General features: G+C 48.1%; 1 protein-coding gene across 1 annotated transcript in view; it reads left to right on the top strand.

Moving 5' to 3' along the window:
• LOC130404013 (golgin subfamily B member 1-like) overlaps positions 1-13,939 on the top strand; it is a 41,083-nt gene extending 27,144 nt beyond the window's left edge. The window contains 9 exon segments of the mRNA XM_056608599.1: positions 1-719; positions 8,087-8,199; positions 8,632-8,713; positions 8,831-8,971; positions 9,869-9,982; positions 10,671-10,771; positions 10,955-11,047; positions 11,981-12,098; positions 12,338-13,939. Of these exon segments, the coding sequence (XP_056464574.1) occupies positions 1-719; positions 8,087-8,199; positions 8,632-8,713; positions 8,831-8,971; positions 9,869-9,982; positions 10,671-10,771; positions 10,955-11,047; positions 11,981-12,098; positions 12,338-12,496 (1,640 nt within the window). The 3' untranslated portion in view covers positions 12,497-13,939.
• The last annotated feature ends 1,267 nt before the right edge of the window (positions 13,940-15,206 follow it).

Here is a 15,206-nt window from a genome sequence, read left to right as displayed (position 1 = left end):
GAAAAGAGAAGCAAAGTGCCTTTAGCAGCCTCCAAGATAAATATGCAGAACTCTCAGAGGAGATACAAATTGCCAGAAATCTACTGACTATAAGAACTGGCGAAGTAGCAAGTCTTTCAAAGTCCCTTGATGACAGTAATGCTTCTCTTCAGGCTGCAGAGGATAGTGTAGATATTCTTAGAAAGGAGTTATTGTCAACCAAGGAAGAACTTCGGGAAACTCTTGAGATAAATTCTAGTTTGTCAAAACAAAACGAAGAAGCCGCCTCTAGATACAAAACAAACGCATCATTGCTGACAATGGAGATGGAGAGTCTGAAATCCAAACATGTTCAGGTAGAAGTACAGAAGAATCTGCTGACAGAAAAACTTGAGCAGAGAAAAATGGACCTTCATGCAATAAACAGCCAGTACACAGGCCAGGCCAAACAGATGACCAACCTGGTTTCTGAACTTCAGAGGCTGGAGGAGCAAAATAAAAGACTGCATGAGGGAATCGGTTCATTGAGAGAAGAACACCAGATCAATCTCACCTCCATCAATAATGAAAATATTAGTTTGAAGGAGGAGATTAACACGTTTGTTGCAGAGAAGGAGACGCTGGAGCAAAGGCATGTTGAACATACAAGGTCCACACAGGAGGAGCTGCAGCAGCTGACCAGCCACATGAATGAAACCGTGGAGAAAGCCAAGTCCGAAAAGGAGAAGCTCCAAGATGAGGTTAGTGTCAAAGCCCAAGAAATCTTTGAATTAAAATCAAGCATTCATAAGATAGAGCAAATTCTACAAGATTCTGAGAAAGAGTGGTTATTAGTTCTCGATAAAGAATCAAAAGATAAAAATTATCTTTTGGAGCAGTTGAAAAGTGTTGAAAGTGAAATTCATTCCAAAAATGTTAAAGTTAGCTCATTGAAACAAGAGTTGGACAATTTGCAAGCAAAGCTGTCAGATGCAGCATCGGCAATCCAAATGGGTTCTGAACAGCTCAAGGCTAAAGAGCTGGAGGCATCAGCATCAAGACTACAACTGGAAAATATATTGGCTTCTGTCCAGGAGAAGGAGATTGAGAACAATCACTTGCAACAGATATTGCAAGATTTACAAGCTGAGATGGAAAAACTGAAAAAAAGCAAAGTCGATGCAGACAATGATCTATCTGTTTTGTCACAAAGCATGTCTGAGAGATCGGCAGCATCATCAGAAGAAGGGTTATCTTTAAAGGTCAGATTGAAAGAGCTGCAAGAACGCAATCTCTTAGAGTTAGAATCGTTAAAGGGCCAGCTGGATGGAGCTTTAGTGCAACTGCAGAAGGCACAATATAAGCTTGAAGAAGGGGAGATGAGTCATAAGGCCGCATACGAACAGATCAATGACTTACAAGTAGAAGTGAACCAGCTGCAAGCACAGTGCCACAGTGCATGTGAAAAAGAGAAGGAGGCCATTGCTAAACAATCCTCTCTGTGCCATGAGTTGCAAGCAAAGGCTGAACAAACTGAATGCATGAGCATCCAGATCAGTCAGCAGAAAGAGCTACTGGCCGGGCTCAGCCAGCAGCTGAAGGAGAAAGATCTGGCTATAGATCTGGCTATAGCCCAGGTGATAGAATCTGCCTCCAATGAAAGAATCAAACTTGCAGATGAAAATGGTAGTCTACAAAAACAATTGCAAAGCATGGAGCAGGAGTACAGAAGCCTAATGAAAAAGCAAGAGGATAAGTTACAACATTTGGAAGAGCATACTTTACTGTCTAAAAAAGACATTGAATCCAAGATCTCAGAAAATAGTGAGCTGAATAAAGAAAAAGATAATGTCAAAGCGGAAAATATAAAACTATCCAAAGATAAAGATGCAATAAAGAAAAAGCTTCAAGCCGCTCTCCTTTTAAGAAAGGATCTGATGAAAAGGCTTGAGCAGTTTGAAAAGCAAAAAGAAGAAAATGGGAACACAGAAGAGCTATCAGTTCTACAACAAAGGTTGCAAGAAATGAAATCCCAGGAACAGGTTTCAACGAGACAGTATGAAGAAAATATTTTGCTGCTGGAAAACAAAATCCTAGACAAAGAAAATGATATTTCCCTACTGGAAAGAGGGAAAGATATTATTGTGGGAAGTTTCCAGACAGATAGACAGACTTTAGAAGCTGCATTGAATGATAAAGAACATTGTTTGTCAGAAACATTGCTTAGACTCAATGAAAAGACTTCCCTCCTCACGGAACTGCAGACCAGTATTTCAGAAAAAGAGCTTGCTTCTCAAGAGGGCAGACATGACTTACAGCAAAAAATACAATATCTTGAGTATGAGGTGTCAAGAAGGGAAGATATTTTGAAACAGAAGTCTGAGTCCTTTGTCGTTTTGGAAAATGAACTTGCACAGATTAAACAAGAAAAGGCAGTGCTGCAGAAAAAGGCCCAAGCTGCTTTAATAGCCCGTAAAGAAACATTAAAGAAATCTCAAGAGAAAGAAAATAAATTGGTTCAAGAGCTATCTCAGCTGAAGAATGAATTCAAGGCTCTCCTTGAACAACATGCTCAGCAGACCAATGACCTTGATGATCTCCAGTTGAAGTTTGAACATCAGAGCATTGAACTGGAAAACATCGGTCCCATTTCTTTGTCTCGCCTTCAGGAATTAGAGATTTTGAAACAGCTTGTTAAAGAGAGAGATACAACTTTAAGAGACCTAAAAATTAACCTTGCTGAAAATAACACGGGCCATTCCCTTTCAACCTTGCATTCAGAACTTGACACTTTAAGGTCAGACTTGGAGGCAATGTCATCTGAAGTGAGGAGTAAAAATGAGTCTCTCTTAGTCTTTGAGCATAGTTCACAGGAATTGCTATTAAAACTTGAACTGGTTGAGAAAGATTTGGAGGAAGCTCATATGAAGATCAAAGGGCAAACAGAAGAGTTGGATAAATATCAGCAGGCTCTTCAAGTAGAAAAATCAGGCGGTCAGCAAGAGAAACACAGATTAATAGATGAACACCAAGCCTTCGAAAGCCAGGTGGTTGTGTCACGGGCTGCCGCAGAGGAGACACAGAGGTGTTCAGATGCTATTACCAATGAGCATAGGATATTACTAGAAGAGAAAAAGGGTTTCCTAGAACAAATACGCTCGTTGAAAGCAAATCTGCAGACAGCAGTTGAGTCAGTGTCTCAAAAATCTTTAGAGATCCAACATATTCAAAGCGAATTAGCAGAAACACACCTGAAACTTAATGAGGAAAAATATGTCCTTGCTAAGGAGCTTGAAAAGGCACAACTATATAGAATGGAAGGGGAAAGTAGCAAGATGAATACGGGATTGTTGCAACAAGAGAAAGAAAATGCCTTCAGGTTTGTTGATACGCTTAAGAATGAGGTTGCACTGTTTAAAGGTAAACTTAGTGAGGCTGAGGAACCTAATGACCAGTGTAATCAGAACATCCCCATTCAGCAAGAGGACAGTCTTCAGCAGGATGTTCTTTTCAAAGAGGAAGTTCAGTCTTTGGACACATTACCTGAACAGCTTGAAGCAAAACTTAAGGAGAGAGACAAAGCTTTGTTCATGTTTCAGTCTCTGGTTACAGTAAAGGAAGAACTCATCGCCTCCCTTGAACATCAGCTGCAGCGACAAATTCATCTCCATGAATTGGCTATGGAGAAAATGAGAACCCAAGTAGATCAGCTTCAGAAGTCTGAACAAGTTTTCTCTAAAGATGTTGATCAGGAGAATATAAGTAAAACTGCTCTGCTAACACGAAAACTCCAAGCAGCCTTGGTGTCCAGGAAGGACCTAATGAGGCAGAACTCCACACTTAAAAACCAGTTGGAAACAATGAAGGTGAATTATGAAGACGAGGTGGGCAAAACGTTATCATTAGAGTCGATAGTGGGAAACCTAAAACAACAAAATACCGACATTGAAAATGTGGTATCTTCTCATGGCACGGAGAAGGACAGGCTCATTGCAGAAGTTGATCGCATTCTAAATGATAACCACAATCTATCAGCAGCCTGTGAAAGCCTTAAGCGGACCATTGAAAATATCACACAACAAAAGCAAGCATTTTCATGCCAGCTTGAGTCACTTAAAGATTCCCAAACAGAGGAACTATCTGAATGGAAGTCTAAACATTCAGAGCTCAAACAAGACTATGAGTCTCTTTTCCAATCTTATGAAAATGTATGTAGTGAAATGGATAAGATGAGACTGCTTCTGGAGGGGGGGTCAAGAGAGAGGCAAGAGGCACTCGTACAATTGCATCAACTTGAATCTGAGCGGGAGGTCTTAGAGATGCAGGCTCGAGATGTTGGAGAGGAAAATGTTAGAATTAAAGAAAAAATGCGCAAATTTGCTAAAGCAAAGCAGAACACGATTGACGTGTTGGAGAAGGAGAATCAGAACATTAGGAAGCAATTGCTTGAATTTGATCAAAAACGTCAATTCAATATTGATTTGACGGTTAAAATTCAGCAATTAGAGGAAAGAATCAGGAGCCTCCAAGATTCCGCAAAGATTAGAGAAGAAGAGCTTACAGAGGTTCAATCAGAGAAGATCAAAATGTCAGAAGAGCTAAAGGAAGCCATATCCTCATTAGAAAAGTTTCAGTTTGAGTCCAAGTCCTTCGAAAACATGCAATTTAAACTTGATGAAGCACTTGGTTTGAACAATTCACTTGCTGTCCAGATTCAGACTCATAATGCTGAATTTGGGGCTCAAAAGCAAATGAATGACTTGTTGCAAAAGGAGAAACAGAGTCTTTTGGCAAAAATCTCCCATATTGAGAATGATCATGAATTGCATTTGGGAGACAAGGATAACAGAATAAAAGACCTCCAAGATATTCGTAATGACCACAGCCAAGAGATGATATGCCTTCATGAGAAGGTCAGGATATTGGAGGATGACAAATCTCTTTTGCAAGAGGAACTGGAAAACGTTCAAGAGATTTCTGAAAAGGTAAAAAATGAAAATGAATATTTGGAAAATATGCTTCTCAAGAACTCAGAAAGAATGGCCGAATTGACCGAGTCAGTCAATGTTTTGCAAACTCAAAATAAGCAGCTATCCTCCCAACTAGGTGTTAGTAAGAAAAATGTGACTCAGGTATGCCAAGAAAAGGAGCAACAACAATTACGATTAGTCAAAGAATTTGAAGAAAAACTCAAAACGGCTCAGAGGGGCAGTGTAGGCTCCAAAAGCATCAAAAGGGAACTTCAGGAGCTGCTCAAGGAAAAGCACCAAGAAGTGAATCAGCTCCAACAAGACTGTATCAAATACCAGGAACGATTTTTGGACTTGGAAAAGGCCTTGAAAGCCTCACAAGCTGGATGTGAACAGCTGAAAAAAGAACTGAAGAACAGTTCAGAGAAAGGTTCATATTTAGAAGACAGAAGTGAAGACCTTGAACAGGAGCTGATGACATGCAAAATAGTTCTCCAGAAGGCTAATGAAAGCGTCAGGAGACTTCAAAGTGAAAAAGAACAGCTAGTTCTGGAAATGGCTGAGAAAAGTAAAAAGGCAGTACATCAGGTCACGCATGAAAACATTCCACAAAACATGTACATGGAGCGTGAAGCAGTTCTACAGAGAAGAATAGATGAACTTCAGAGATTAAAGGAAAAAGAAAATCAAATGCTCATTGAGTTTGGACAGCAAATGGACTCCAAAGATCTGGAGAATGCAACTCTCAGGCGAGAGGCAGATACTAATATGGCCAAGTTGGCCGTAATGTCGTCTGATCCTCATGGGGCAGATGCCTCAAAACAGTGGAACAATATTTTCCAAAAAGCGTTGCATGAGAAAGATAGCCAGCTGTTGGAGCAAGGCTTTGTGATCAAACAATTTCTTGAGGACATGAGGACAAAAGATGGAGAGATCAACGAGTTACGAATGTTAAAGTCCAAGTTAGAAAGGGGACACAATGAATATTCAGTGGCAGCCGCTGCACACCAGCGTCAAATTTTGGTTCTAGGCGTCAGTAATACTGAACTCAATGAAACGGTAGAAATAATGAACATGCACCTAACCAAACTTAATGCTCAAGTTGAACGGCTAGAACAGGACAAGAGCAAACTGAACAGAGATCTTGCCGACAAGGAAGATGTTGGATCCCAAAGGCTACTCAGTATCCAACAACTGGAAAAGATTAGCTCTGATCTGGAGGAACAGCTTTACACATTCCAGTCTGAGAAGGACACATTTAAGTCTGACTTTGAGAAGCAAGAGACAATCTCTCTTCAGCTGAAGAAGCTTCTACAGAATAAAGATGCAGAGATCTCCTCCTTGTTATCGTGCAGAGATGGCCAGATGTCAGGCTATCTAGAACAACTCCAAGCCAATCATCGTGCTCAAATAGCAGGCTATGAGGACCGAGTCACGTCTTTATATTCTGAAAGGGACCGGGCTGACAAAGAGACCAGGAGGCTTGAGAACACGGTGAGAAGTCTGCAGCTGAAACTGGACAGGTTGACTCAAGAGAAAGAGAGTGTTGATGAGAAAATGGCTTCATTCAGGAACTCCATGATATCATTGCAGACGGAGAGGGAGCGGTTGATATCCGAGTACAGAATGCTAGAGGAGAAGAATCAGTTGGCGCTAAGAGACAGAGATGGCTCTGCCAATGGGGACCTCAGTGCAACCAAAGGAATGAAACATGAAATAAGGAAACTTCTGCATCAGATGGATGACCTGAACTCTGAAAACGCCATGCTCAGGGCGCAGTTGGTTCGCTATAGGGAGGACTTGAATCAAGTGCTGTCACTCAAGGACAACCAGTTAAAGGAACTGCTCAAAAGGCAGCAAGATATGATAAAAAATCTGGAGATCCAAAAAGCTGTTGAAGAAAAGCAGCACAGAGACTCTATATTAGAACTTCAAACTGAACAGGAAACAAGCAAGTCATTAAGAGCAGAGTCATCTAATCTTAAATCTCAGTTCTCAAATCAGGAAGCAGAATTATTGGCCCTGAAAATGCAGAGAGCAGAGACCAATGAAGGAAAGGTGATTAGCGATTTGCAGCAGGTTGTGGCCTCAAAAGCCAGTGAATGTAATGGCATACAGCAAAGACTTTCTGCCCAGAAACTCTTAACAGACGAGTTGAAGAATAAACTTCAGCAGCTCGAAAGTGACACTGACAAAAAACTGTCCGAAGCCGAGGATAAATACAACAGTGAGTTGGACACGTTCGAGCGAGAGGTGCAGCTGATGAGAAATGAGCGAGAAACCGCAGATCAAAGGGTGCAGGAACTGGCCAGGGATTTGCTTCAAACAGAACAACTTTTATCAGACTCCCACAGTCAAAGCAAAGATTTAACTGCTAAGAATGAGTCCCTGGGAAAAGCCATGGCTGCTTTGCAGAATGATCGCGACGTGCTTATCGAGGACTTTAAAACCCTGCAGAAGAGATATGACCAAGAACTCCGAGACACTCGGGCCTCCCTGACCAAGGCTGAACACGGCCTCCAGGACGCTACCACTGAGCTAGCCGTGTTGGCCAAAGAGAACTACGTCCTCATTCACAAGGTGAACGCCTTGAGCAGCAATAACACTCAATCGGAGCTCAACACTTTGGTGGACGAGCTCTCCAAAGCTCTTTCGGAGAAGGAAGGCGAGCTGAAGAGAGTCAGCCTGGAGAACAACACCTTCAGTAAGCAGATGTCCGCCTTCTCCAAGTCCATGGCCAGCCTCCAGAACGACCGGGAGAGGCTGATGGGCGAGCTGGTGGGGGCAAAGAGAGGGCAAGGGGCGATCTCAGGGGCAGTCGTTTCCTACGGGCCGGACGAACCAAATGGAAGCCGTATTGAAACCTTCCAAAATGAGAGGGACGGGCTGGTAAGTTGGTGGCTGTGATTCCATTGCTTGTCTTGTCTTTTCTCTGGGCCATTGGCTGTGCATTTTTCTTACCGCATGAAGGTTTGGAGTCGCATAGCTTCTTCATGCCACTGCTTTGACTTGCATGGTGTTTCATTAAATACATCTATTTTGTTCATTTGAAACAAATGACTAAAGAGAGATTGGTCTCAATTCAGTCGCTGTTCACTCTTTCCTCCATTGGATGTCTGTTGCCAGAGCCCTAAAGGTGTTCCTCTGGTTGGTTGCAGGAGGTCCGTCTGAAGGTTCTTGATCTCCAGAAGGCCTTGGAGGAGGAGCAGGCCTGCAGACGTCTCACAGAGCAGGACCTCCGCAGCGCCCAACTCCAGCTCGCTGAGATGAGGTCATCTGGTTTTGAGAAATATACATTTCAAGAAATATCTATTGGCCATATATTTAAACCTAGATGCGGATGGTGTATTAAAGCTCTTGAAGGACTGTCTTCTGTATCCCCGCGGGTCCCCAGTGTGTGTTGAAAGGCCTGTTCTGTTGTAGGTCTTCTGTATCCCCGCGGGTCCCCAGTGTGTGTTGAAAGGCCTGTTCTGTTGTAGGTCTTCTGTATCCCCGCGGGTCCCCAGTGTGTGTTGAAAGGCCTGTTCTGTTGTAGGTCTTCTGTATCCCCGCGGGTCCCCAGTGTGTGTTGAAAGGCCTGTTCTGTTGTAGGTCTTCTGTATCCCCGCGGGTCCCCAGTGTGTGTTGAAAGGCCTGTTCTGTTGTAGGTCTTCTGTATCCCCGCGGGTCCCCAGTGTGTGTTGAAAGGCCTGTTCTGTTGTAGGTCTGAAACCAGCAGGCTGCCGAGCGAAGCCCTGAGGCAGAACCAGGAGGCCAACGGGGGTCACGCCAAGCAGCCCCTCAAGGTAGGGGTCCCCTGTCCCTACTAACACTGATAACATCTATGATGCATAGAAACCTAGCGCTGAAAGGTGCCAATGGTACCGAGACATGGGCTACACCGGTCGGATTTCCTCCTGCAGGAGGCGCTGGAGCTGCTGGGTGGGAGCCAGCAGGAGGTGAAGCAGCTGCAGGCCGAAAGGATCCACATCCACCGAGAACTGCAGCGATGTCTGGTGGAGATCCAGCAGAGGGACCAGTACTCCCAGCAGCTCAACCACAAGGTGCTCAGTCAGAAAGACGCTCGCTCAGACGGATGGAGGGACAGTTAACAGGGGGGGGGGGTGAAGGAATAGGAGCAAGGATCTGAACAAGAACGAGGATATTCCTGAAATCTGCACCGACCATTAGCCCGCTGAAGACCTGTTAACCTCCAGGGACACCGCGGGTGGGTGTGTTGGGTGGAGGCAGACCCTTCAGGGTGTGTTGGGTGGAGGCAGACCCTTCAGGGTGTGTTGGGTGGGGTTAGACCCTGGTCCTTCAGGGTGTGTTGGGTGGGGGCAGACCCTACAGGGTGTGTTGGGTGGAGCTGCCCCTTCAGGGTGTGTTGGGTGGAGCTGCCCCTTCAGGGTGTGTTGGGTGGAGCTGACCCTTCAGGGTGTGGTGGGGGCAGACCCTTCAGGGTGTGTTGGGTGGGGGTAGACCCTGGTCCTTCAGAGTGTGTTGGGTGGGGGCAGACCCTTCAGGGTGTGTTGGGTGGAGGCAGACCCTGGTCCTTCAGAGTGTGTTGGGTGGGGGCAGACCCTTCAGGGTGTGTTGGGTGGGGGCAGACCCTTCAGGGTGTGTTGGGTGGAGCTGCCCCTTCAGGGTGTGTTGGGTGGAGCTGCCCCTTCAGGGTGCGTTGGGTGGGGCAGACCCTTCAGGGTGCGTTGGGTGGGGCAGACCCTTCAGGGTGTGTTGGGTGGAGCTGCCCCTTCAGGGTGTGTTGGGTGGAGCTGACCCTTCAGGGTTTGTTGGGTGGGGCAGACCCTTCAGGGTGTGTTGGGTGGGGCAGACCCTTCAGGGTGTGTTGGGTGGGGCAGACCCTTCAGGGTGTGTTGGGTGGGGGCAGGCCCTGGTCCTTCGGGGTTGGGGTTAGGGTTAGACCCAGGGCTCTCTGATGATGCGGTGTTCTCCTCCAGCTCCTCCAGGCCCAGGAGCAGCAGGGTGCTCTGGCCGCCCAGCTCCGAGCCGTCTCCCAGTCGCTGCGTGACTCCCAGCAGCACTGCCACTGGCTGGAGGCCCACAGCGCCCCGGTGAGGCTCTGCAACAGGAGCTGTGTGTGTGTGTGTGTGTGTGTGTGTGTGTGTGTGTGTGTGTGTGTGTGTGTGTGTGTGTGTGTGTGTGTGTGTGTGTGTGTGTGTGTGTGTGTCCCTTAGTTTACAGCCAGTTGAATCAGACAAGCTGCTCTATCTAATGGAGAGCCAAACCCTAAATCCTTAGTTAAGGTGGAATATGATTAAATCAGCCCAATCTCCACTTCCTCTCCAGTGGGACTCAACATGTAGTTCCACGCCTCACCAGTGGGGGTCAGTGTGGAGACACTGGGTTAATGACTCAATTTGTAGTCCCACTCCTCACCAGTGGGGGTCAGTGTGGAGACACTGGGTTAATGACTCAACGTGTACTTCCTCTCCTCACCAGTGGGGGTCAGTGTGGAGACATTGGGTTAATGACTCAACGTGTACTTCCTCTCCTCACCAGTGGGAGTCAGTGTGGAGACACTGGGTTAATTACTCAACGTGTAGTTCCACTCCTCACCAGTGGGGGTCAGTGTGGAGACACTGGGTTAATGACTCAACGTGTACTTCCTCTCCTCACCAGCTGGGGTCAGTGTGGAGACACTGGGTTAATGACTCAACGTGTAGTTCCACCCCTCACCAGCTGGGGTCAGTGTGGAGACACTGGGTTAATGACCCAACGTGTACTTCCTCTCCTCACCAGCTGGGGTCAGTGTGTGCCCAGGTGGCCCCCGGGGCGCCGCAGGAGAAGAGCAGCCACTCCATCACCATGGAAACCAGCGAGGTGTCTCTACTCCGGGAGAGGTGAGGCCTGTGTGACGGAGATCAGAACGGACTTTAGAAACATGAAACTTAATGATACCAGTGGTCTGGGCCAACAGCCCCGTGTGTCTCGATAAGAGAGTATACACACCCAAATTGATTTTAAAAAGCTAAATAACATAGTGTGGATAAAACCGTGTGTGTGTGTGTGTTTGTGTGTGTCAGGCTGCTGGAGGTGGAGCAGACTCTGTCTGAGGAGCGGAACAGAAGAGAGGCGGCAGAAGAATCTCTCAGTCATGCAGAGGAGAGAGCAAAGAGGTCTGTCTGTCTCTCCGTCTCTGTCTCTCCGTCTCTGTCTCTCCGTCTCTGTCTCTCTGTCTCTGTCTCTCCGTCTCTGTCTCTCCGTCTCTGTCTCTCCGTCTCTGTCTCTCCGTCTCCGTCTCTGTCTCTCCGTCTCTGTCTCTCTGTCTCTGTCTCTCCGTCTCTGTCTCTCTGTCTCTGTCTCTGTCTCTCTGTCTCTGTCTCTCTCTCTGTCTCTCTCTGTCTCTGTCTCTGTGTCTCTTTCTCTGTCTCTGTGTCTCTGTCTCTGTGTCTCTGTGTCTCTGTCTCTCTGTCTCTCTCTCTGTCTCTATCTCTGTCTCTGTGTCTCTGTCTCTGTCTCTGTGTCTCTGTCTCTCCGTCTCTGTCTCTGTCTCTCTGTCTCTGTCTCTCTCTCTGTCTCTCTGTCTCTCACTGTCTCTGTCTCTGTCTCTGTGTCTCTTTCTCTGTCTCTGTGTCTCTGTCTCTGTCTCTCTGTCTCTGTCTCTGTGTCTCTTTCTCTGTCTCTGTCTCTGTGTCTCTGTCTCTGTGTCTCTTTCTCTGTCTCTGTGTCTCTGTCTCTGTCTCTGTGTCTCTGTCTCTGTCTCTGTCTCTCTCTCTGTCTCTATCTCTGTCTCTCTGTCTCTCACTGTCTCTGTCTCTTTCTCTTTCTCTGTCTCTGTCTCTGTCTCTGTCTCTCTGTCTCTGTCTCTGTCTCTGTCTCTGTCTCTCTGTCTCTGTCTCTGTCTCTGTCTCTTTCTCTGTCTCTGTCTCTGTCTCTGTCTCTGTGTCTCTGTCTCTGTGTCTCTGTCACTCCGTCTCTGTCTCTCTTTCTTTCTTCCCCCCTCGAGTGATGTGTATGTGATGTGTTCGATGATGGAGCTGTTGATGGTATCGTCATGGTGACCTGTGTGATGATATCGTCATGGTAACCTGGAGTGATGTGTGCTGCAGCCTGGCCTCCAGTGGCCCCGCCCCCGCGGCCCAGAGGGACTTCACCGTCCAGCTGGAGGCGGAGGACGACTGGGGGGCCCTGGCCCTCAGCCCGGGCCAGCCGCTCCTCACACGCAGGGTAGGTGGAGACCCACCGGGCCCCCAGGGGGGGTCTAGAGACCCAGTGGGCCCCCAGGAGGTGTCTGGAGACCCACCGGCCCCCAGTGGACGGCTAAAGGGAGAAAAGGGTTACAACATTCACCATTACTTATAGCACTCCTAAAGGCCATGTGTCTGTCTGTCTGTCTGTCTGTCTGTCTGTCTGTCTGTCTGTCTGTCTGTCTGTCTGTCTGTCTGTCTGTCTGTCTGTATGTCCAGGTGAAGGGGAGTGTCCTGGCCTGCCGCCGCTGGCTGCGTGGGAGGAGCCTGTACTGCTCCAAGCTGCTGACGGGCCGCGCCCGCTCCAGACACGCCTTCCTGGCCTACCTGCTCCTGCTGCACGCGCTGCTGCTCATGTGCCTCTCTGGCGCCCTCTAGGGCCCACTGGGGCCCTCTGGGGCCTCTGGCGCCCTCTAGGGGCGAGGCACCAGGACGTCACCACATCCAGAGAGCCTGTAGGAAACCAGGACTTGGAAAGAGAAGCAGAAAGACTCACTGATTCTTTCTGTTATGGTGACATGACGACTTGGACGCCTTGTTTTTATTAAATCAAGCTTAGAACCTTAGGGCCTAGAACCTTAGGGTCCTAGGGCCTCAGAGCCTAGGGCCTCGAGCCTAGGGCCTTAGGGTCTTATGGCCTTGGGGCCTTAGGGTCTTATGGCCTTGGGGCCTTAGGCCTTAAGACCCTAAGGCCCCAGGCGATAAGGCTGTAAGGCCCTAGGACCCTAAGGTCCTAAGACTCCAAGACCCTAAGGTCCGTCGGCTCTCAGGCTCCTGTCTCTGTGGGGGGCCACGCCCGCCTCCTTCATATTGCACATAATCCATCACTGCTGCTGCTGCTGCTGCTGCTGACCAGAGAATCTATGCACTCCGTCTCCTCACTGTGTTGTGTATGTTCCAGTGTATTATCAGTCCCGAAGTACTAAACACACACACACACACACACACACAAAGTACCCCCTAACACAAACACACACACACACACAGTGGTTCCCCTTTAAAGGGCTCTAATGACGTGGTAATGACTCCCTAAACGGTACGGTCTCAGGAGACGTCTAACTATACGACGTCTAGCGAGAGAAAGACGTGTAACAAGGTTAAATGGCTTTTCTTTGTGTTTAGTAAGGTTACTGGATTTACATGATGATTGCGTTAAATGTATTTATACAATTCTTTATGCTCTGACATCTCATGGTTTTGTTGAAGCTAAGCTCACTGGATGGATCATTGGTGTTTAGGTGATTATGTATTTGATTGGTTGTATTAAGAGGGTTCGTTAATTTGGGGAAACACTACAGTAAGACTTGAATTTGGGCGTTTGATTGTTGATCCGATTAAGTGATGAAACTGCTTCTGCTGGGATCTCTGTATTGATTGTATATAATGGTGATCACCACAAAGAAAAATCTATTTATAAATTAGATTACTACTGAGATATTTAAGATGTCATATTTTCTTATAGCTTTATTTCTATTTGTTTGGTTTTCAAAAGGTTCTGGAAGAGAGTTTTTTGTTGGACAGGTTAAATGTGTGTGAACGACATGACGTCATCTTCATTCAAGTGGTTTGAAGGCATCTTGAGATTATTTTAATAAAACCATTTGACTTTGGTTCTTTGCCTAAAAAATCTTGATGTGCATTCATAAGCATGAGATGCGTGTAAATGAACTCTCCCTTGTCTCATTTAGAACTGAAAGGTCACCATGCTGATGTAATTCATCATGTTAAAATAACGTTCTTCTGTGGATGTCCACCAGATGGCACTGCATCCTTATTCAACATCGGGGACCCGGTACGCTAGGGACGATCTGACCCGTTTCCGAATGATTCGTCTTGTTTAACTCACGTTGATGTTCTCACGGACAGTCCTACACAGAGGTTACAGTTTACATCTGAAGCACATCTTTGGTCGTATTTGTCCTTAAGTTTTCATTGACCTAAGAAGGGGGAGTCCATCTCAGGGATGAGCTTCTGGCAGCCCTGTCCACTGGTTCAGGGGTGACCTTCAAAGACCTCCAGGGACCTTCAGGCATGACCTTCACCGACCTCCAGGCCCTCTCACAGACCTGCAGGCACCCTCTCAGACCCCTCCAGGCCCCCTCACAGACCTCCAGGTTCCCTCACAGACCTCCAGGTTCCCTCACAGATCTCCAGGCCCCCTCTCAGACCTCCAGGTCCCCTCACAGACCTCAAAGGCCCCCTCTCAGAACTCCAGGTCCCCTCACAGACCTCCAGGCCCCCTCCCAGACCTCCAGGCCCTCTCTTAGACCTGCAGGCCCCCTCTCAGACCTCCAGGCCCTCTCTCAGACCTGCAGGCCCCCTCTCAGACCTCCAGGCCCCCTCACAGACCTCCAGGCCCCCTCACAGACCTCCAGGTCCCCTCTCAGACCTCCAGGCCCCCTCACAGATCTCCAGGCCCCCTCACAGATCTCCAGGCCCCCTCACAGATCTCCAGGTCCCCTCACAAACCTCCAGGCCCCCTCACTGTCCTCCAGGCCCCCTCTCAGACCTCCAGGCCCCCTCACAGATCTCCAGGTCCCCTCACAGACCTCCAGGCCCCCTCACTGTCCTCCAGGCCTTCTCTCAGACCTACAGGTCCCCTCACAGACCTCCAGGCCCCCTCTCAGACCTCCAGGCCCCCTCACAGATCTCCAGGTCCCCTCGAAGACCTCCAGGCCTTCTCTCAGACCTCCATGCCCCCTCACAGACCTCCAAGCCCTCTCTCAGACATGCAGGCCCCCTCTCAGACCTGCAGGCCCCCTCTCAGACTTCCAGGACCCCTCTCAGACCTGCAGGCCTTCTCTCAGACCTCCAGGCCTTCTCTCAGACCTCCAGGCCCCCTCTCAGACCTGCAGGCCCCCTCTCAGACCTCCAGGCCCCCTCACAGACCTGCAGACCCCCTCACAGACCTCCAGGCCCCCTCTCAGACCTGCAGGCCCCCTCTCAGACCTCCAGGCCCCCTCTCAGACCTCCAGGTCCCCTCTCAGACCTCCAGGCCCCCTCTCAGACCTCCAGGCCCCCTCTCAGACCTGCAGGCCCCCTCTCAGACCTCCAGGCCCCCTCACAGACCTCCAGGCCCCCTCTCAGA

Source organism: Gadus chalcogrammus, chromosome 14, assembly GCF_026213295.1.
Source record: "Gadus chalcogrammus isolate NIFS_2021 chromosome 14, NIFS_Gcha_1.0, whole genome shotgun sequence".
Taxonomy (NCBI): domain Eukaryota; kingdom Metazoa; phylum Chordata; class Actinopteri; order Gadiformes; family Gadidae; genus Gadus; species Gadus chalcogrammus.
The sequence above is the reverse complement of the archived record's forward strand: the minus strand, read 5'-3'. Positions and strand labels throughout refer to the sequence as shown.